Source organism: Leuresthes tenuis, unplaced genomic scaffold (assembly GCF_036924035.1).
Source record: "Leuresthes tenuis unplaced genomic scaffold, fLeuTen1.0.hap1 SCAF_17, whole genome shotgun sequence".
Lineage (NCBI taxonomy): Eukaryota > Metazoa > Chordata > Actinopteri > Atheriniformes > Atherinopsidae > Leuresthes > Leuresthes tenuis.
The window spans coordinates 33,480,105-33,502,994 of NW_027325371.1; the positions used below are offsets into that span (position 1 = coordinate 33,480,105).

The following is a 22,890-nucleotide window of genomic DNA, read 5'->3' on the forward strand; positions in this document are numbered from 1 at the left end:
CATAACTGTCGTATCAGACCATTTTTGATACCACTTGAGTTTACATTTCTTCAATACACAGGATCTGAGAAAACATGTATTAATAGGAGGTGTCGATCAGAGAATGCTATAACCAAGAATTAATTCCATTATCATTTTCTTCACTACCACATGCAACAAAGCTACCTAAATTTTTGTCTTGCAAATCTTGATTGTCTTATTGACAACACTATACTTTCAATGCGTACAACAATCTGAAAGTGAAGGCAATCAGTCAGAAGTTTCCCACTATTATCACTGATGTATCATCAAGTACAGCAGCTTTAGGAGTATCCTTAGAACCTGATTTGAATTTAGACAGTCAAACTCTCTGAATTAACAACAATAGTCTCTTCTGAACCATCAGCCTGTATTTTAGACCCAATCCCAACCAGACTGTTCAAGGATATTTTCTCCGTAATCAACACTTCCATATTGGATTTGATCAATGTCTTTGTTGGGAATTTTAAAGAGGAACTCTGGTATTTTTAAACCTAGACCTTATTTCTGGCATGAAATACATTTATCTACTCACTGAGAACAGTTTGGCGAAAGTCAGCGTCTAAAAGCTATTTAGATAACTTGCGATTGGCGTATATGCATATAACGGAGTGAACAGGGCAGGTACGATGCAGCCTCTAAATAAGGCATTATCTGTCTTTATTTCACCAATACTTTAAGACGAATGAATGAACAAACGTGAACTATAGCTCTTTTAGCTCATAGGTGCTGTTATGTGGCTACTTGTGGCTATAGGAGAGCTAACAGAGGGATTTCTACACAAGCACTCTACTGGGACCACTTCATCCACACGCCCCCCGGAGCGCAGTTTATTTACTCCTTTCTCTGTGACAGTCGGCTAACTTCACGCAGAGTTTGCTACTGCTAGTTTTGTGCAACGTGGCAGGATATTTATCAGATTTTGACAACGTGAACGATGACTTTGAGTAAGATGGACATTTTTACCAGAGTTAATGAGCTGTGCTGCAGCCATGCGTGTCGATGAAGTCCCAGTAGAGGTGTGTGTAGAATTCCTTTTGTTAGCTCTCCTCTAGCCGCAAGTAGCCACATAACAGTACCATGTGTTGTGATTTGGCGCTGTATAAATAAAACTGAATTGAATTCTCTGTCCTCACATATTTCTGAACCTCTTCAGCCTGATCATCACAAAGGCTTGCCATGGATGCTGGTTCTCGCATAGAGCAATCATCAGCAACCTCCTCTCCTTGAATGATATCAAGCCGTATGCCAGGACTGAGCGAGACATTGACTCAGTGATGCACTGATTAGATTAATGCAGCTAAATTATATCAAGGAGAGGCAAGGTAATCACGACTGAAGGAGATGAACTACCAGAGGGCACCATAGCAGATATTCAAGACAGCAGTAAATACCTTGGAATCGATAGCCAAATGGCAACCATGAGGAGGCCACAAGGAAATCGGATGTATCAAGATTTATACCTTGGCAAGACATTCACTCACTGACACTTCAACAGGATGTACAGCAAAGACACCAGGATGTCATTCATTCTAGAAAAATGTGGCCCATTGATATTTGAGAGGCAAGATGATAACAATTGAATGCATTGAACTATTGTAAGGCAACTTAGCGGACATTCAGGACCGCCCCTAAAACCTGGGGATTCCCAGAGGCAAATGGCAACCATCAAGAGACCACAAGGAAGTAAGTCAGAGCCAAGTACCTTCAAAGTAAGGAAGGTCTTGAAGAGTGAGATGAATGGGAAGAACAAAGTCTGAGACATTAACATGTTACTTACCTGATATGATGACCTTGCCAAAGGAGGAGACAGAAAACACTAACATCAAGACAGTAGGGCTCCTCACGATGTATTGATGGTATCATCCAAAGTCCAGCACTCTGATAATGTACACAAAGCAGAAGAAGGGAGGCAAGCAACAGCCACTATCCAGGACTAAACTACAAAGATCCAGGTCTACATCAGGAAGATGGCCGCTGGTGATTAACTGTAAAGTGATTGAAGGAGAGGAGGAGAAACCATAATGGAGGGATAAGCCTCTGTACCACTTGTACGACAACAGATTGAAGAAGGGTTTGATTATTAACAAGTCCCATAAGTGGATTGAAAAGGCTGGTCTGAAAGACGGCATTAAGGCACGAATCTTGGCAGCATATCAAGAAGAAGGAACAAAGTATATATTTTTTTAAAGCATAGTGCCACAATTTCTTGCTAGGTGCAGCTGATGCAAGTTTAAATCATGTGGTATGTTTACCCATAATCAATTTCTGGACATTTGGTAGGCAATTTATTGTAGTAATTGGAAACACAATGAAGCTATTCCTCTAGTAATACCTAAAACACTCCAGCTCTATCTATAAATTAAGGATAGTTCCTTTATTGATCTGAGAGAGAAATCATTCAGCAGTATAGCGCTATGAATTAGCAACAGATGCTGGTAAACAATAATTTCTTATTGACAATGGACCAAGCTGATGATGTGCATGGTTTGACTCATGGTAATGTAAGTGTACCACTAATTATTTAATTTAAAGGTTTTCAGCACATTAACTTCATTAGACAATTGTTCTAGGAAACCTACATCTTTATTAGGAACATGCCGATGTTCAATGTAGCATTGGAGTTAGGAGTGAATCATGTGGTGCCAAAAATAGACTTATCCAAACAGCCGCAGGTTGACTGAAGTACAGAACGTAACCTTTCAACTAGAAAGCTTCCATTACATTAACGATGTAATGGCATAACAATAATGTTTGTCTTTCAAAAAGTAAGCAATAATTTCTTAGAAGTTGGTGTACTATATCTTCTTTACCTAAGTTGTTAGCGTTGGCTTGTGTGAACCGAAAAATTATGGATAAAGATACGCTCTCTAACGAGCACTGAGAGTTTAGAGCTCATTCCCTTTGGTGGCACAGTTTTTTTACAAGTCCGGTGATGAACTGAACCGAGTTGGTATAACATTTGAAGAGAAGTGGTTGCTGCACATACAGTCATTCAGTAACAATTGCTGGAACATTGGCCTCAAATATAGTTTATTTATTGGGCTCTTGTATCCTACGAGGCTGTTAAAAGATTTAGAAAGCTTGCTCCTCAGTACAGCAAACAGCAGAACATGTTCATGGTGAACTTGGCTTCATTGGCCTAGCAGGTTGGGAGTAGGCAGGCAGGGCGCAGAGGTTAGGGCTTAGCATAAGAGGCAGGGTGAGCTTGAGGGGTGACCCAAGTTTACACTGAAAATCTGAATGGATTGTTAAGAGAGATATTTTCCCAGAAACCGAGAGCAGGGTTGTGGGATTTCTGTATTTTTGGGTTGCTTGCTTCAGAGACTCAAATGCATCCCCTTAAGCACAGAAAAAAGAGAATACTGTACAATATTGTATCGTTTTGCATTGCTCACTGAGCATATTTGACACCTAAATTTGTATTTTGTTTATAGTAACGGGACTGTTTTAAAAAAAAAAAAAAAAAAAAATAATAATAATTTTGCTATTACTTAGGGCTTTTAGTTATTCTTTCCTCATACACTGCAAGTGATAGCGATTTCTGATTCATTTTGTTGGGGGGGCAGTCATTTTTGCAAATCTATCATTGCTTTGAAAAACTCATGTTTTGGTTGTAGCACAAACATGGGGAAAATCTATTTTTCATTCTTGCTATGACCCGTTAACTTTTATCACAATCTGACAACGCTCGAAGAAAAAGGCTACAATTGAAGTGTATTTGTATTGTTCCGCAGTGAGCCAAACCTTCTGGTGCGAGCCTGTAACCAGCTGGGCCAGTTCTTGCAGCACAGAGAGACGAACCTGCGATATCTGGCTCTGGAAAGCATGTGCACTCTGGCCAGCTCTGAGTTTTCCCATGAAGCTGTCAAAACACACATCGAGACTGTTATCAACGCCCTCAAGGTGGTGCCTTACACTTTAAGCAAAATATTATCTTTCACTTGACAACACAACTTTATCTTCTTACAGGATTTAACATAACTGGTGTAATGGTCATAAGCACAAAGCAATCTGTACATTGTTCGCTTGTAGACATTGTTTACATCGGATGTATGATCGTGCCACCATTTTGTTGCTATTTCTCCGTTTCTGCAGACTGAGAGAGATGTGAGTGTTCGACAGCGAGCAGCTGATCTGTTATACGCCATGTGTGATCGTAGCAATGCTAAGCAGATTGTAGCAGAGATGCTCAGCTACCTAGAGACAGCAGACTACTCTATCAGAGAGGAGATGGTAGGTGTGACAGTCTAATGCCAGGGAATATTTTTGTATTCTTTTTTGTGTCTCCACTTCAGGCAACTGGTGGCTCATTTGTTCCCTGTCAAATATGGAAACTCTATTTTTACTGGACACATTTAGCACTGTTAAAATAAGCAGAATGGAATTATCGATTATACTTGTACACAGCCATGAAAAAAAAGTAAAATTACTCTTTTCCCCATGTAAAAATGTGAAGTATCCTATAAGAGAAGAGCCACAAGTCACAATTTTGTCAAAAGCTGAATGCACTGCAAACTTTCCCAATACAACAATGACACAAAAACATACAGGTGTATGTAATCACACAGACACTGACTACGGTAAATAAAATTTTGAATTGGGCTTTCAATTAATCATAGATTGAGGTAAATTTATTTATTTATTCTTTGTTGCTGAAAGTTGTATGTTGTACTTATTTAAGGATCTCTTCTTTCTCTTCCTTGTCTTCCTTTTCCTTCTCCTTTTTTCAGTTAAACATTTAACACTTTTGATTGAGCTGTAATTTGTTGTGCCCGTTTTATTTAGGTGCTAAAAGTGGCCATCCTTGCAGAAAAGTATGCTGTGGATTACTCATGGTACGTTGACACCATTCTCAATCTCATCCGCATTGCTGGGGATTACGTCAGTGAAGAGGTATGGTACCGTGTTATCCAGATTGTCATCAACCGAGACGATGTGCAAGGCTACGCCGCCAAGACGGTCTTTGAGGTACCACTGAGCTATAAGTACATCTACCTTTTCAAAAGCACAGTAACTTGGAAAAATAAACCAATAGTGTAGTGCTTTAAATCCTCAAATCCTAATTTCCTCGTGAATGATTGCTCTTCATCAGATGTTAATCTTGGGAAGATTTTTTATTTTTCTTTCTACTGCACAAATTGTAGATTGGAAACAGTTGGTCGAATCATTTGTCTTCCAGGCCTTGCAAGCTCCTGCCTGCCATGAGAACATGGTTAAAGTGGGAGGCTACATTCTAGGGGAATTTGGTAACCTGATCGCTGGTGACCCACGGTCCAGGTGTGTTTTCTTTTGCATTGCAAGACACAGAAAATAAATTTGAAAAGTTGGATTATAACCTTGTTGTTCTTCTACCTTCCAGCCCCCTGGTCCAGTTCAACCTCCTCCACTCCAAATTCCACTTGTGCTCTGTACCGACTCGTGCCCTGTTGCTGTCTGCCTACATCAAGTTTATCAACCTGTTTCCAGAGACCAAGGCCACCATCCAAGAGGTGTTGCGCTGTGACAGCCAGATCCGCAACTCTGATGTGGAGCTACAGCAGCGTGCTGTCGAGTATCTGAAGCTCTCTTCCATTGCTAGCACTGATGTCTTGGTTAGTTTTAATGGCCTTGTTTGATTAAACACAATGCAACTCCAATCCACTAATCAATGATTTTTGTAATGAGCACAGTACAGAACTCTGTAGTGTTACTTTTGCTGACTATGTGATTTTATGAATTGAATCCAACTTTGGCAAGTCCAAAACCTAAGTTTTGAATCCTCTATTTCTTCAGGCCACTGTCTTGGAGGAGATGCCTCCTTTCCCAGAGAGAGAATCATCAATTCTGGCTAAGCTGAAGAAGAAGAAAGGGCCAGGAGCTGTGTCTGTGACAGAACTAGAGGACAGCAAAAGGGAGGGTGGGGAATTGAATGGAGGGGGCGACCGAGGGCCAGATACAACAGTCATGGCTGCTTCTAATGCTGTAAGCAGATTGTGTAGGGCTAAGTAACAGTATTGGCGTTTTATCTATACTGGCGTCAATATAAAAAGTACGACATTTTTGTTTCTTTGCTTCAAATTCCCTGTGCTTTTCAGTCCACCCCATCACCGTCAGCAGATCTGCTTGGGATTCGTTCTGCTGCTCCGGTTAGTACTGCACCAACCAGCGCAGGCAGCCTACTAGTTGATGTCTTTTCGGAGGCAGGGCCTGCTGCACCTACTGCTGCTGTGAACGATGATGGCTTCCTAAGGTAAAAAGTGCAGCGCTTCTTTTTTTCTACCTGTAAACCTAGTGTTAATTTTGTCTAGTCCTAAAATTATTCAACAAACTTTTATCAACCATTTACTTTTTTTTCTTTTAGTCTAATTTGTTTAGTCCAATCCATGCTTGGATCTTGTGAAAGGCGCTATATAAATCTTAAGCTGTTCTAATATTATTATCAGATGTAGACTGTATGTCAAAGTCCTGTAGAAGTGGCTGTAACTGTAGTTAATATAGGAATAAATTTAAACCGAAAAATGTTCACAAACTAGACTTTTCAAATGTGCCATAACCTATTCTAGTGCACCCCCATAATTTTTCGATATCAGATATTCTTATATTCACTCTTACAGGCAGTTAGGTGTTTGCACTATGGAGCTTGATGAAGTAGCACTCTGTCTCTGAACAACATGATACTATGTACTAACAAAAACAAAGAAATAAACGCCATATAAACTGCCACAAAGGCAGTTGAGATCCGTATCGGAAATAAAAAAAAAAAAATGATCGAAGTCCAACAGTACCATACAGATGAAACATGTCTGCAACTGTATGAGTCAGTACAACAGAACTTGAACCTCTACACACGCACAGTAAAAGTATCATCACAGACACAAGTCTTTCCCGTTTGATTTTAGCTTGGTGTTGTTTGTCCAATGGAATGGAATGGAATATATTTTTGGGTCCACGAAAATGATTGCATCCAACACGGGTGGCGTAATTCACTTTGGTGATGGTAGGAAATGCCTGATCCTGTCTCATGCTAGAAAGTGCCAGTACCCAAAAATCCTTCTGGATATTTTCCTGATTACCTATTGTACAGTTAGTATCTCTCTGTACACAGGTCCTAAATCATAGTTTAATAGCACAACTCTAACAAGATCTATTTTGGAAAGCAGTATCTGCTCAGAAGTCTCTCTGCTCTCCCTTAGAAGCAGAGAAGCGCTCTCTCTGAAGACATGCTCACTGCAGAGTGTAGGAATTATATAATTTTATAACACCAACTCGTCCGTCACTGGAGATTTTTGTAAGTTTTGACAACAATTAGGTTACACATCTGTTTCTTACAAAACATCATTATATATTTTGGGAAAATGAAAATGTATTTGGCTGTTGAGATTGCATACTGTGATGCCAGCAGTCTCTTTATTTGAAGTTCCATGTTCTAATTCTAGATTCTGTGCACAAGCATTGTCAGGTAAATTCCACACATAGTGTGTTCTTATGCACTCATTGACCACAGTTAATAAGTGAGGACCTAAGTTCTTGCTTTCATGGCATTTAAGAAATCTTCTGCTTGTGATCTCTGACCTGACTCTCAGATTTATGTATATGTATAAAAGACACTTGAATGTTTTAAAAAGGCCTACTACAATGTATTAACCTCTAACTAGAAACTGTATAGCTTATTGTTCCGTCATCATGACGAAAAATTTGTCGTTGCTAGATGCCATGAGTTTCCAGAACGAAGGTTGTTTATTACATTTTTGAGGAATACTAAGGAAAAATAAAAACTCGATTGATATTTTGAAGAGTGAAGCTAAAATGTAGTAGCACCACAGATCTGGCTATACACCAGCTCAGAGAATAAGATTTATGCCTGGTGGTTTGAACAGGCCATCTTGTACTATGGTCATTGTGGATCGTATGTGCACTTACTGGAGTTTACACACTATGGATTATTTTTGTGAAGAGCTTACACGGCACTGTGTATGTTTTAAGGGGAGCACATCTTGTCAGATAAGCAACGTTTCAGGAGTGACTTTTGTATCAGTTAAAACAAGTTTCTCTGACCGTGATCAGCAGATGCTTAGTAAATTAATTTTCCATAGAACTGCAGCGATAGTTCTAGGTCACCGGCAAAATCTCTAATTTTTCATCTGCAACTTTAAATTTTTTTTACTGGAGATGGCTATTGTTAATGGGTACACTGATACAGTGATGTAACTTCTGAACATTTGGCCTTTTCACTGTTGGTCTATTTGAGCTGATCTGAGATCTCTTAATGACGAGTCGTTATCAGACGCATCCCAAATGAGGGTGTTATTGTCAGGAGCCAAAACGGTACCCTGCGGAGTCCCAGTAATGCATTACAGTGTTCCAGAAACACATCTCCCCATCTTGACATACTGTTATCTGGCAGTCAGATAGTCTATAGTCCACGATGTCAGGGAGGGGGCCCACACCCTTACCTAGAAGCTTGTCTTTCAGTATGGGAGGACGTATGGGGTTGAAGGCACTGGAGAAGTCAAAGAACATGATTCTCACATATGAACCAGGCACATCCAGATAAGCATATGCCCAATGCAGCATGTACAGAATTGTGTCTTCCACTCCTATGCGTTTCTGGTAGGCAAACTGGAGGGGGTTAAGATCCTCAGCAACCTGCAATCTCATGCAGCGAACAAGGAGTCTCTCCAACGTCTTCATGATATGAGATGTCAAAGCCACCGGTCTGTAGTCATTCAGCTCCACAGGTTGCCCTAATTTCGGCACCAGTATGAGACAAGAAGTTTTCCACAGCACCGGGACTTTTTCCATCTGAAGGCTCATATTGACGAGCCTCTGAAGAGGGACTGCTAGTTGACCAGCACAGTCCCTCAGAAGCCTTGGACAGACTCCATCTGGGCCTGCAGTCCTCCCTGAGCTCAGCTCCCACCTCCTCTATAGTTAGACACAGAGGTTGTATCGGAGGGATGGCGACAGGAGTGATGTTGCTATCAATCATAGAGATGGGGGAAGAGCTAGTGGTGGGAGTAGCTGAAGAGATGGAGGTGCAGCTGGTCTGAGGAGGCCAGGTAATGGGAGCAGCCACAGATGTGGAGGTGCAGCTGGGCTCAGAATGCTTGGTGGTGGAAGCTGCCGCAGCGGTGGATGTATAGCTGAGCTAAGGAGGCCTGGCAGCGGAAGTTGTCACAGAAGTGGATGTGCAGTTGGACTCAGTAGACCTGGTGGTGGAAGCTGCTGTAGAGGTGGAGGTGTAGCTTGGCTCAGGAGGCCTGGCGGTAGAAACTGCTGTAGAGGTGCAGGTACACCTGGATAGAAGAAGCCTGTTGGTGAGAGTTGCTGCAGAGGTGGAGATGCAGTTAGGCGGAGGAGGAGGCTTGGCGATGCAAGTTGCCATTGAGGTGGAACTACAGCTGGAAGTAGTATAGAGGAAGCAGCTGAAGTGGTGGGGGTGGAGGGAGCAGCAGCAGAGGTGGAAAAAGCCACATTATCAAACCTGTTGTAATATTGGTTAAAAGTATTGGCTCTGTCCACATCACCTTCCACAGACTGAGAGTTCTTCAGTCTGTATCCAGTGATGGACCTCATGCCCCATCCACACCTCCTTGGTGTTATTGTTCTCCAGCTGTCTCTTTACCGTTTTCTTGTACTCCACCTTAGCTTGACGTAGGATCTTTTTAAACTCCTGTTGTACACTCCTCCGCCTTTCTCCATCCCCATTCTGGAACGCCCTCTTTTTCTGGTTCAGGAGGTCTCTGATGTCACTGGTGGTCCATGGTTTATTATTTGGATAGCACCTTACAGTCCATACTGGAATCACAGTGTCCCACCAGAAGTTAATGTAGTCTGTGATGGTGCTGACCCTCCTGTACATGTCAATGTCCATTTCTTCTTCCTCCACCAGTACAGCCCAGTCTGTGACATTAAAACAGTCTCTCAATGCATCATTCACCTCTGGTGACCACTTTCTGAAAGAAAATTCAGTCTTTGTACACAAGGTCTGTATGTGGGTTGTAGATAGACCATGCTGTGATCAGATCTACCCAGTGGTGGAAGAGACGCTGCCCTGTAAGTCTCCTTCAGATCTAACAGATCTAATGTCCTTTCTCCTCGTGTTGGACAGTGCACATACTGTACAAAGCCAGTCAGGCAGGAGGGTAGAGAGAGATGGTTGAAATCCCCTGTGATTGAAATGAATCCCTCAGGATGCTGGGTCTGTATCATAGCAACAGCGTCATCCCAATACAGCCAGCATTCTCTCAATCAGCTCTGGATGGTTTGCCGTCCCTGAGGCCGTTGAGAGACAGCAGGCGGTCCGACTTCTCCAGTTCAGACAGTTCAAAGAGTCTCAAAAGGAATGTCTTTAGTGTACCGTATTTACCGGTAACCAGTGGCGCTTCCAACCGCACCATTGCGCTGGCCATCATTGAGTCATCTAACGCTGCCACAACATGGAAATATTTAGTAACGTCCTGAGTTATTCCTCTCAACTGGAACTGGGCTTCAATGTGCTGAAACCTCGTGGGTTGTGCTGCCAAAAGTCGGGCAACTTAACAGTCGCGGTGTAGATATTGGTGTTGACATTAACTGCATCGTTAACATCACTCAGTGCCAGCGCTATTGAGATGCTGTGTCCGCTTCGTTCGCCGTGAGACATGTTCGTTTTCTCGGGGTCACCAATTGTGGAGATGTAAATAATATTGATGAGACAGGAGACGGAGGTGAGTCGAGTCCGTTTACTCTCCACAAATTATATATCTCAGAACAACAACCGTCACTCAGAAAACTCTTGTTGTTGCTTGGAAACATGTAAACTATATGGAATCCGTAACCGGTGTGTTCCATGAGCCCTTGCTCTTAAAGGTACAAGCCCTCTAGTGAATGTCTCTCCTAAATTCCTTAATGTGGGTCACTACAGTATATTACATTATTTAACCTTTCAGTATGATTTATCGCGCTCCCACACGAGATGGGATGTAAGCAAGATCAGTGGCTTAATGAGCTATGTTGAGCTGAAAGTTTTCTGAAGTCTTTTATGTACAACTGATATTTGGCTAAACAGATTTGAACTTTAGTTAATCTAAAAGCTATTAATATCCTGTCTAATCAATTCAATTAGTTTCTCTTTGATATTCTCGTTTTTTAAATTGCAGCATTTTAATGATTTCTTTATCATTAAGGTTTCTGGTTCAATATTACTACTTAAAATGGTCTTGGTTTTTCATTTTGTAGTTACAAAAGACTAAACTAAAAACAAACTGTTTTCTTGGTAGCAAGGCAGCAGCAGGTTAAGTGATGGAAAGAGAAAATTTTAAATTTTTTTTTTTTAATTTTGTTTGGTGCTTGAGAGAAACGCTGATAGAATAGTGCTAATAATGCAAATCTGTAAATTGATATAGCTTAGTCTATGTAGCCCTCATTGTTATGTCCAACACCGCTGAACTGAATGATTTGAACCTTTAAACCCAGTTGGCGTGTATTTTTAATTAAAACTTAATATCTCTCCTGCAGACCCCTGTCAGAGCATATCCAGTCAGGAATTTGGATGCGAAGAGCTGCTCAGTTTTAGTTCCCAGTAGAACACATTTAAATTATTATTTCGGTTAAAGCAAATGTTATGTATTGTAGGTTGTTTTTTTTTCTCGCACCACTGCTTCACTCTTCTATCAGACAGTTGTTTACTGTCACTAATTCTTAAACAACCCCACTTAGTGCACTAAATCTTTCATGTGCTGTTGTTTACTGTCTTAAACTGTAGCAAATGTAGGTAGTTGTGAGGTTTGTGGTGTGTATGCGTTTTTAGACTACTATGCGTCTAATAGTAATATGTCTGTTGGTTGTCGTCCTGTTCATTCTTGTTTTCTTTGCTTTATCTTTGTTTAATATAGACCTGCCAACCTGAAGACATTCAGTCAGATATTATGTGCTGTTAGGTTTGTGAAATAGAACTTTTATTAAAGAATCAAATCTGTCTGTAAGCTCTTACTTGAATTTGGCTGCCTCGCTTCTTTCAGTTGAGATTTTTCCCCAGGAAATGGTGCTAGATTGAGACAAGCTATGATTTAAATGTGTTGTTATTTAGGTCAAAACCGATGCACCAATTGCTCAGATGGGGACCATAATCTGCAAATTTTGTTTTTGTCTTGCTTCATCTATTAACTTGTTAATCAGGCACAAAGTAAATTAAAGTAAGTAAGTAAAAGGTACAAAGTAAATTAGTCATACCCACATCACACCCACAGAGGTGACAGTCTCTCACACACACACACACACACACACACACTCACACACACACACACACACTGATTGGTAAACATATCTTAGGAAGCATTTCGCTGCCAAAAATCAATCTCTTAATCTCTCTATGTTCTGTGTTGAAAAATCAAGCAAGTTGTAATGCCTGAAAAGCAGAAAATAAGAGGAGAATTAAATAAATGCAGAACAACCAAAGCGCATTTAATCTTACTCTTTACAAGAGTCATTTGGGCATCAAACATATACAGTTTTCTTTTTGTTTTTGTTTTTCCTAAGGAAGTACACATCCTTTCAATTTTAATGTTTTACATGTCAGGATATAACAGTAAGACAAACTGGTCTTTAACAAGTCTTAAAATGTGATAAATGCAGTCTCAGATGACGAACCAAGCCAAAATGCAGAAGTGCGTGGAAAAAACAAATACCCCCTTCGATGCTCAACTGTCGACAGGCCTGATGCTTGGAATTGTAGCAGGAATTGATCAAGAGAATCGGACACACAATTAGTGACATGATTTGAATGGTTGGCGCCTCAACTTTCTACCGCAAGCTACACCAGCAAAGCAAAACAACCAATTCAATTCAGTAAGGCAAGACGTTAATCTGTTGAATATGAACGACATGAGAGAACATTAACATTAACGCCTGAAACACGTATGTGTGAATCCAGCCTAACTGCTTTCAAAGGAATTGAGAGAGTCTGTAGCAGCTACTAATCAAATTTACTGGATGAATCATCCGCAAGTGTGATCATCCAGAGTTTTGGTTCTGAACAATTTTATGTTGATCATTCTACAGCGAGAGAGACTATTCACAAGTAGAAACATTAAAGACGTTTGCCAAATTTTAGCAGGAGTAGATGTTCCAGCAAGTTTAAGGGCTACATCTAAAGCCTCCTTCACACATGGGTTGTGCCTCATCTGCAAAAAAGAAAAAATAATCCGTCAATGTCCCTCCTTGTAATTCACACAATCAAACAGAAATATTAGCTTTTATTTAAAAGAAGGGCTTTAAATGTAATTTGATGACTTTAATGTGTTGTTGTTGTTGTTGTTTTTTAAGTTGTATTTTGAAAATGTATAATCCTGGTTTCTTGTTTGATTTTTTTTTTTTTTTTAATTTAAAAAAGTTATGTAATAACTCAAAAAAACTTATAATCCATAGAGTGTACTTTCCTTTTCACGTTAGTGAAGTTGGGCAGACGGTTTCAAAAATTGACACCTGAAACAGCAGATAATGGACTAGATTTCATGGTTGGCAGGTCTACAACTCTTGTCAGTCTTGAATCTTGCTATGTATGTGACTGTCTTCTGTATTTTTCTCTCCTTCCCTTTTCTCTATTTTCCTGTGTGTTTTGTGTGTGTGCATTTGTGTGTTTTGACATGGATGTCTGTCTCCTGTCTTCTACCGTGATTGGACATTGACAGAGATCTGGAACAACCCACTGAGACTCCCGATTCCCTATTGGTGGAGGGTTCTGGTGACTCTGAGTAAGGGTGCAGTGGTAAACTGCAGAATTAAATTACTAGAAAAACGCAAATGAAACACTACCACTCTATTTTTGAGGATATACTTTTTTATCTTTGATTAAACACATTATTAGTTCAGGCCACAAGACTTACTTTTACCTCTTGTTGCCTTAACTCCTAATAGAAAATATGAAGAGATTTGGGAGCATCAATTAATAACTTGAACACAATACTATCTAAATTTCTTCCCATATCAAGTGCATTACCATAATGAAAGATTTAGTTATAAAAGACAAATTAGATCAAATTTCAAACTTTTTTTCATCAAGAAAATTTGTAAAGTGCTTTTTTTTTAAGGAGGATTAACTGTTGTTTGTTTTTTTTAAATACAAGCCAAGTCACTGTATCTGTTAATCTCTATAATTTCCTTTTGAATAAAACTGCAGTGAGGAATTTTTGTCATCTAAAACGTTTGTTACAGTTTAGTTACCAAAGCATTTATAATGCAGTCAATTGTAATACATTTTTGCCAAGTGTGTCAATGATGGCAAAATTTGATTGAATAGTTGTAGAAAGCTCTTAAGGTAGCTTTAGAGCTAATTCGACTTATGACTTGTGATACAGAATTGTTGATGCTGCTAGAACTGAGACATTCAGCATGATTGCATGCACAATTGGGTCAAGCTATGGTTAGAGCTCCACTGTGCCATTTAACAAGGCAGCCTTCCTTGTAACAGTCTACGTGTACAAGAGTGGATTTGAGTTATTGGTTGAATTGTGTCTGACACCTCCATGCTGTGGTGTGCAGCTTCTAACATCCCCTGTTGGAGATCATTGTACATGTAAGTATAGCCAAAATCACTTTATAGACATTGTATTTAAGTTGCTTAAATTCTGATTTTGACAGATGATGCTGTGGTTAGAAAATCAGGATTTCAGCAGAGCGCCAGTCTGGAAATGCTTTAGGCAAGCTGACACATGCACTGTAGTTTTAAGGGACTTTTTTCATTCATAATTTCTGAGACGTGTAGCTGTCTGACAAAAGAAATTGAAAAATATGTGAATGAGAGCAGCTTTATTTGGATTTTGGCTGTTAATATACACTCGTACTTTACTGTTGTTAGATGCAAAAGATTGAACATCAGGCTGCATGATGGTGTTGTGGTTAGCAGTGTTGCCTCACAGCAAGACGCTTCTTGTTTTCGAATCCTGGCTGGGGCCTTTCTGTGTGGAGTCTGCATGTTCTTCCCGTGTATGCATGGGTTTTCTCCGGGTACTCAGTCTTCCTCCCGCCATCCGAAAACATGCATGTTAGGTTAATTGGTGACTCTAAATTATCCCTAGGAGTAAATGTGAGGGTGCATGGTTGTTTGTCTCCTTTGTCTCTGTGTGATGGACTGGCGGCCCATCGAGGGTATGCTCTGACTTTTGTCCCATGGCAACTTGGATGGGCTCCAGTCCTTCCGCGACCCTGCAATGGATTTAGTGGGTATTTAAAAAATGATGGATAATAATACCATCAAATACTTTCAGCCATGTGTTCATTTTATGGAGTCGTGTGTAATTAACTTTTTGAGTCACTTTAGTGATAATAAAGATTTTAGTACCAGGCTGTCACATGGTTGTTTCTCCTTTAAATATTTTAATACTGAAACTTAATGAAAATGTGTTGGTTTTTTTCTTTGCAGTGGACAGGTGTGTTTAATGGTATTGAGGATTAGATATGGACTGAGATATGATTATGTAGGCTGACCCTACAGTTTTAGAAAACACCACAATTATAGTTGTTACCATAGTTTGAATTCAGGGTCTTAACATATTAAAAAAAATGGCTACAGTGCAAGCGAGTAATGGCATCCAAACAAACTGGCATGTGATGTCAACTTCACATTCTCCATACACACATTGTGAGCCTATCTCCAACTGCATTATCTCTGGGTTTGCATGGTTTGGAGAGGCTGAATGAAAACAAGCACAATCATTTTTAAATTTTTTTTAATGTCATATAACTATATTGCTTATTGACACAATCAGTTGTTCTACCCTCCCAGTTTGTAGCAGCTGCTAAAATTAGCCATTTTCGGTGAAAATATTTTTACTAAAAACGTTATATACCTTAGTGGCTTATGAAGGGCACATCAACCCTAAAAAATTACATCCAACTTTGGCAGAGACTCATCTAATAATTAACCTTTCTTTGTTGTTTTTTTTGTTTGTTTTCCATCTCTACCCCAAACTATATTGTAATCCTCAATTAAAACAGCATATAGGTTTTGACCATCATTTAACTGTGATATAAAAATAAATTAAAAGATGTAATCTTAATTGAGGCAGTAGAGATGTCCTGATTTTCCATTTGCATTGCATTTTTTCTAATTCTTTATATCTCTACAGCATCCAATTTAGCTTGCTATAGAGATTGTGAGATTAGCTAACTGTACAGATAAAATTAAATAAACCGAAATTTATTTCAATGAAAGAATACTTTATTTATCCCAAAGGGAAATTACATTGTTGCATTGTTTTGTTTTTTTGTTTACTTTGGCACATTCTTTAAGCCTAATAATTTTGTTAATAACAATAATAATAATTTTGTTAAAGTCTGTTCCAATTACTTTTTAATCACATTATTTTTTTAAACACATGGATGGAAAAGAGCTACTGACTGATTATAGTTTCCAGCCTTTAGACATTTTACTGAATTTACATTGGTTATATTGAAATGTTCAGAGTCCAAACATAAACTATGCCAAATTAAAGCTAAAAGTTTCCTCTTTACCCTGATTATTAGTGTTTCCTTTATTTTTCTGTGTGAGATCAGTGCCAAAGCCACAGAAATTGCCCAAATACATACAGACTGAATGAGTATTTGTTTCACGCTTACTTATAGTAAAATATATTTCATTGTGTATGATCACTTTTGTTTAAACATGCTTTTCACTAACCCATCCATTCACACATTGTTTTATCCTTCTTTCTTCTACCTCTGTTTTTCTCTGACTTCTCTTAATCTCTCTATGTTCTGTTTTGAAAAAATGGCTTTTACATTTCCCATTTCTGCTCCATGTATTGTTTTTTTTTTCTTTCTTGTGTGTGTCCATCCCTCTGTCTCTTCATCCCTGGGCTGTCTTTTGGTCTTTCAGCTCTGCTCCTCCCTCTGAGGATCCTGCTCCTCCTTTGTCTGAAGCAGACGAGCTTCTTAACAAGTAAGGTCTTTCTGTTCGTTTTGTCAGGTCCTCTAAAAGGGGATTAATTGACCCTAAAAAAAAAAAAAAGATCTCCTACAGTAAATGGTGGAAAAGCAGGTAGATTTACTTAAATTTTTTAATGCAATACAGCCATTTGATAAGTAAGGTGATTATAATTTAGCAATAATTGCTGAGGAATTTCTTTTGGGAAGAGAGCTTTCACATTTTGAGCAATCAGCCATACTGCCTTGTGTGTTTCTCATGCTGCTTTCAAAGTTTAGCTCTGCCCCCCCCCAACAAAAATTTACTTTATCACTTTTGTTTCTTTCGATGACTTTTCGTACACGTATCTAGGGGCACTTTCTTTAGCAGAGAATCAGACATCACATGCGGTGCTGAACTAAATTCAAACCAGCACATGTGATAACCGACCGTGCACATGGAAAGTACAGGGCATAAACTTGAGTGTAGAAAAGTAACATAAAGTGAAAAACTATTTTTGTTCATTTATTTTAGTCTCCTCTCTTCTGATAGGATAATCTTCTTCCACATTCCAGTCAAGGAAATGCAGTTGGTGTCAGCATCAGTTAAAACATTCCTCCACAACGGGAGTTAATAGTAGTTGAATTTTTGAGAATTAAAACTGATATTTCTGTATTGTTAGAGTAAACGATGATAGTATTTGCTGTATTTTTAAAAAAACTGTAAACTGTTACAGCAGTGTTTCTCAATTCCGGTCCTCATGACCCACTGCCCTGCATGTTTTCGATGTTTCCCTCCTCCACCACACCTGATTCAAATGATCAGCTCGTCATCAAGTTCTGCAGTGGCCTGATAAGCAGCCATTCATTTGAATCAGGTGTGGTGGAGGAGGGAAACATCGAAAACATGCAGGGCAGTGGGTCATGAGGACCGGAATTGAGAAACACTGTGTTACAGTATGCTACTCGGGAGCAACAGAATTAGAAGCTGAAATAGCATTGACAGTAACAAAAATAGCTCTTCTGTTGGACCATCAGGAAACCATCAAAGGAAACAGTAGTTTGACAGAAAATGTATTTGATTGACAATAGTGTGGATCCTATAAGTTTTAGAACTATGGACTTTAAGCCACTGTCTCTGCCTCCAGAGTCTCAAAAGTCAAGATGACAAGCAAGTGTGTGTTGAGCAGCTAAGACCCTGTAAGCTGTAAGGTGTGGGGATGCCCAAAAAATGTATATGGATACTAATCCATGTTTAAACCTAACTCATTTGCAGTTTGGCAAGACACTTTTTTCTACTAAAATGAAGTAATAAAATGGACTGTACTTATATAGTGCTTTTCTAGTCTGGTTGACAACTCAACGTGCTTTAACACTACATGCCACATTCACCCACTCTCACACAATCACACAGCACTTCTTAGTCTATACAGTATTACAGGCTATGCAGCGTGTGGTAATTTTTACAAATGGTTACCAAACTGTGAGCCTTTGTCATTACTGCTTAGAAATGCACATTATAAATCAACTAGTTGTTTAGGACTTTTTCTTTGAGTATAGATGGATAAATTGTAAAATTGTTGATAAGCTGTAAATATAAATGTCAAGAGTAATGCTCATCTTTGAGTCAATACTGTCACCTGATTAGGGCGGGGGTTCCCAACTGGTCTGGCTCCAGGACCCACCATCATTTGTTATAGAAAAGCTCCGGCCCAGGAAAATTTTTAACATCTCAAATTTCTTTAATGAAAACATGTTGCCGTTTGAACCTGACATAAAGTAAAATATCACATTGTGTCAATAGACACAAAATTCAAGTTTAACGATAAACAAAAGCAAACAAATAGTGTGACGGTAAAGAGGAAAATTTCCCTTTAACACTCAAGTGGCTGCATTTTAATTCAAAATGAAAAAGTGCACTGAGGTTGTTCCCCCCTTTGGTCCTCAGTATAAGAAAATCCATATTTTATGTCGTCAATGTCGTACCTGTATTTTTCTGAACTTTTTTTTTTTCCCAGTCTGAGTCTGGAGACCCATTGAAAACGGGTCCGCGACCCACTAGTTGGGAACCACTGGATTAGAGCATACAAAGTAATAACATTACAATATCGTTAGCTAAAAAGAAAAGAGCTTTGTTTATGTCATAGGTTTTGTAACAGCCATTGTCGAGGAGACTTTTCATTGCTCATTAACCAGTAAAATGTTTTCATCCTACAGGTTTGTGTGCAAGAACAATGGTGTTCTGTTTGAGAATCAGCTGCTACAGATTGGCATCAAGTCAGAGTATCGTCAGAATCTGGGTGAGTTTTCCTAGCATAGTTGATTGAGCTAGTCTGGACTTGGTATAATGTGAGCATGGCTTGTAGTGATCTATTATCAAATGGCTATGTCTCAGAGGGTTTCTCTAGTAGGACTACTATTAAGGATGGATATAGCCACCATGGTGTAACCCACTATTTGTGGACTGCTGTCATAAAACTTTCAGTGTAGCATGTAACCAAAGTTGTTGACATCTTACGTTTGTGCAGCAAGAGGTGAGGTGCAAAGAGTGGATCTGAGCAAGAGTCCAAGGTCATTATTCACATTTAGTGGGTTCCAAACAGCCCTGCCCATAATATTGCATTACTTTGCATCTATGTACAGTTTAAGGGTTGTTTAAAAATCCACCATCCTTACAGTTGTCATCAAGAAATAAATTGACTAGAGACTAATACAAAATAGATTCAGTACCTGGCTGTCACATGGTTGTTTCTCCTTTCTAAAGTTTGACATTTTAACATTTTAACTCTTTAGGAATTAACTTATTTTTGCAACTAGCCACAAAAGACCAATCAGGGGACTGCAGCTTTTGGCCTTTAAGTGTTGCTCCATTCTTTAGCTTCTGAGGTTGCTTGTCTAGTTGGGTTCAAAAAGTGGGAATGATTTGGTGCAATTCATTGCTAGGTGTGTTTGACCAGGCCTGATGTATTTCATATTTTACCTTTTAGTCTTGAGTAGTCCACAAACCACAGGCCATGTTAACAAGTGAAATAATATTTTAATTTCTCTGTCATTCTTAGGGAGAATGTACTTGTTCTATGGTAACAAGACATCAGTGCAGTTTGCCAGCTTCACCACCACAGTCAGCTGTCCTGGAGAGCTTCAGTCTCATATCCTTTAAGTATATTTAGAAACTACTAAAACATAAGTCTTATATTATCATATGACAATCATCATATCATATACATGAGAGAAGAGTAACGTGCAAGTTTGCCTCAGTTTTTGGCTGGAAGTCAATCTATTGCATTTCCTAATGGACCTTGACTACTGATTACAGCTCAATGTTCAAACCAAACCAGTGGAACCACTGGTAGAGGGTGGTGCCCAGATCCAGCAGGTCCTTAACATTGAGTGCCTGACTGACTTCTCTGATGCCCCACTGCTTAACATAAAGTTCAGGTAAACTTTTAAAACCACCCCAAGCCTTAAAAGTGAGTGACTGTACGAACAGAATTGTTAGTTTATAGCTAGCCCTTTTTGTATTTTTTTTAAATTTTTAACCCAGTTCCAGTGTTTAAAGGTCCCATGGCATGCTTTTAAATGTTGTCGGGCTTATCTGTTGTGTTAAAAATATGTAGCTCAAAGAAGTGGTATACCGCACATTTTAGTATTTTTATACGATAGGAACTTATTTTTTAAATTTTTCAATCACACTTCACAGTGAGTGAAATACAGGATTTCCTTTTGGACAGGGTCCCAATTAATAAGCAGAGGCTTATGACAAGTCTACAGATTTTAAATCTCTAGCAGTATATTTTATTACCTTTAACTTCACTGAGTTGTGGCTAAGTTTTAGTTTGTAAAAGTCTACAATAACATTATCCGTATTCTGTATGCTTTGTTGTTCTAACTGGTACATCCTAGCAGCATGTACCATACAGTGATGTGGACCCACTCAAATGTTTTGTCTTGGAATCAAAGCAGAGTTTTTGCGTTGTCAGTGTTGTATTTGCAGCAAAACCTAACTCATTTTTGATTGTAGACTCGTGGCATAGACCAGTTTATTCAATCAAGGGTTTTTAGCTACTGATGTAATTCTATCTTAAATGTTTAAATGGGAGTCCAGTTTGTATTGGTTAATCTTTACACCCCTAATATACACTGATCTTAATTGTTGTACATATAACCCTTAAAACTACAATGAATGATTGTAATGGAGATTTAGGCTTCTTGTGTGTTTTAACCCACCAAGTCTGGGAATTACTATTCTTTAATGAATATAACTTTTACACCATTACTACAAATTGAGACATAATTGCAATTATTGCAAACATAATTGCACAAACATTAGTCTCACCCCACGAGTATAAATTATGTTTAGTTGTGATATGTGATAGAGGAAAAGTGAACTAAACCTTTGACATACAGCTGGATAGAGAGCAAGGCAACAGGGGGATTGTATTTTGATAAATGAGCTGAAATAATTCTTGCATATTAGCACATGAATAATAATAATGATAATAATAATATTTTTTATTTATAATGCACTCTTCATCAGGGATCTCAGTGCTACAAGGTAAAAGCATAAAAAAATAATAATAATAATACACAGATCATAGTCATGTCAGCAGTCAAAGGCCTTTTTGGATAAAAAGAATTTTAGGCCAGCTTTAAAAGAGTCCAGGAATCCTGGTGAATGTGTTTTGTGGAACAACAGACAAAAACATGCTGACAGATTTATAAACTTGGTTTTTGTGTGTTATTACGGTCAGATATGGAGGAGCTCTGCAAAATCTGACCCTCAAGCTGCCTGTCACCATCAACAAGTTCTTCCAGCCAACTGAGATGTCCTCACACGATTTCTTCCAGCGCTGGAAACAGCTGAGCCAGTAAGTGATTGTGTTGGCCTCTGCGTTTGATCTGCGGATTTATAAAGTATTTCCATCACCTGAGTTGGTCTTTTTTTCCTATGTTGCACCATGTCAAGCTGCCGTAGCATGTTTCCACTTAGCAAGCTCACTAGAAGGAGATGGCAGAGCCACGTTATTGTGGTCCTACTCTGTAGCAGTATTGACCACAGCCATGACAGTTCTCTTTTTGTGTGCAGATATGTTAAGCTTACCATTTAAGAGTCCATTTTCACTCAATCAGCTTGCAGTATAGTTTCTAGTTTTCACATCAGTCTGTGTAGTTTAAGGTGTAGCTCCACTTCTGTTTCCCTTTTTGTTGCATCAACCTCATTTTCACATGTGCAGATCAATTTTAGTTCCTGCCGATTCAAAGATTTCCTTGTATTGTTGATTAAAATAAACAGCAATCGACTGGCGAACTATACGAATGCATGTGCATAGAGAGGGGATGGGAAATGCAGTCTGTGTCATCATTAGAAATTATTTGTCTGTGCAGTGCAGAGGAAAAACTTGTTGCACCATACTAAATGCTTCAGCTGTCCACACAATGGTCACTATGGAGATCTATTAATACATTTCTGCGATAAACTCATTATGTTTCTCTCCTCAGGCCTCAGCAAGAAGCACAAAAGATATTCAAGGCCAACAACAGCATGGACACAGAGGTGCTCAAGGCAAAGGTAAAACCACATTTAAGAGGTCATTCTTCTGTGTTCTTTTCCTGATGCCTTATATCTCAAAACATCATTATTAAAGAGTATCTCCACAATAAAAGTGTCCTTAGACATCAGAGATGGTATTCTTACAACAAAACATTTGCCATTCATTGATCTTTGTTTTCTCACTTTTACATGGTGGCAGATTAATTGCTTTGTGTGCAACCCAACAAGTAACTCTCTGCCTCTTATAACAGTTATATTGTTTTATGGTGGAGCATACAAGATGACACATAATTATTTGTGCTTTAGAAAAAAGAAATCAACAGGAATAGTAAAGAGAAAAAAATAAAATAAAGAGACATTAAAAAAAAAAAAAAAACTTTGTACATCATATTATGTAGCCAAGATTCTGCTTTCAGTTGATACTTTGAATCAATCCCATTACATTGTTGTACTTTATG

The 22,890-nt window shown here is 38.9% G+C and overlaps 1 protein-coding gene across 4 annotated transcripts in view; it reads left to right on the forward strand.

Annotated features, from left to right (window-relative positions):
• ap2a1 (adaptor related protein complex 2 subunit alpha 1) overlaps positions 1-22,890 on the forward strand; it is a 49,287-nt gene that overhangs the window by 23,425 nt on the left and 2,972 nt on the right. The window contains exons 7-20 of one of the 4 annotated variants that reach the window (XM_072369735.1): positions 3,756-3,924; positions 4,117-4,254; positions 4,807-4,989; positions 5,201-5,298; positions 5,381-5,612; positions 5,794-5,982; positions 6,096-6,250; positions 13,671-13,733; positions 16,856-16,918; positions 19,099-19,181; positions 19,941-20,029; positions 20,195-20,319; positions 21,633-21,749; positions 22,381-22,450. In XM_072369735.1, coding sequence (XP_072225836.1) covers positions 3,756-3,924; positions 4,117-4,254; positions 4,807-4,989; positions 5,201-5,298; positions 5,381-5,612; positions 5,794-5,982; positions 6,096-6,250; positions 13,671-13,733; positions 16,856-16,918; positions 19,099-19,181; positions 19,941-20,029; positions 20,195-20,319; positions 21,633-21,749; positions 22,381-22,450 — 1,774 coding nt within the window. Of the gene's footprint in view, positions 1-3,755; positions 3,925-4,116; positions 4,255-4,806; positions 4,990-5,200; positions 5,299-5,380; positions 5,613-5,793; positions 5,983-6,095; positions 6,251-13,670; positions 13,734-16,855; positions 16,919-19,098; positions 19,182-19,940; positions 20,030-20,185; positions 20,320-21,632; positions 21,750-22,380; positions 22,451-22,890 lie in introns of those variants that run through there. The other 3 variants (XM_072369736.1, XM_072369737.1, XM_072369738.1) reach the window with 3 other exon arrangements.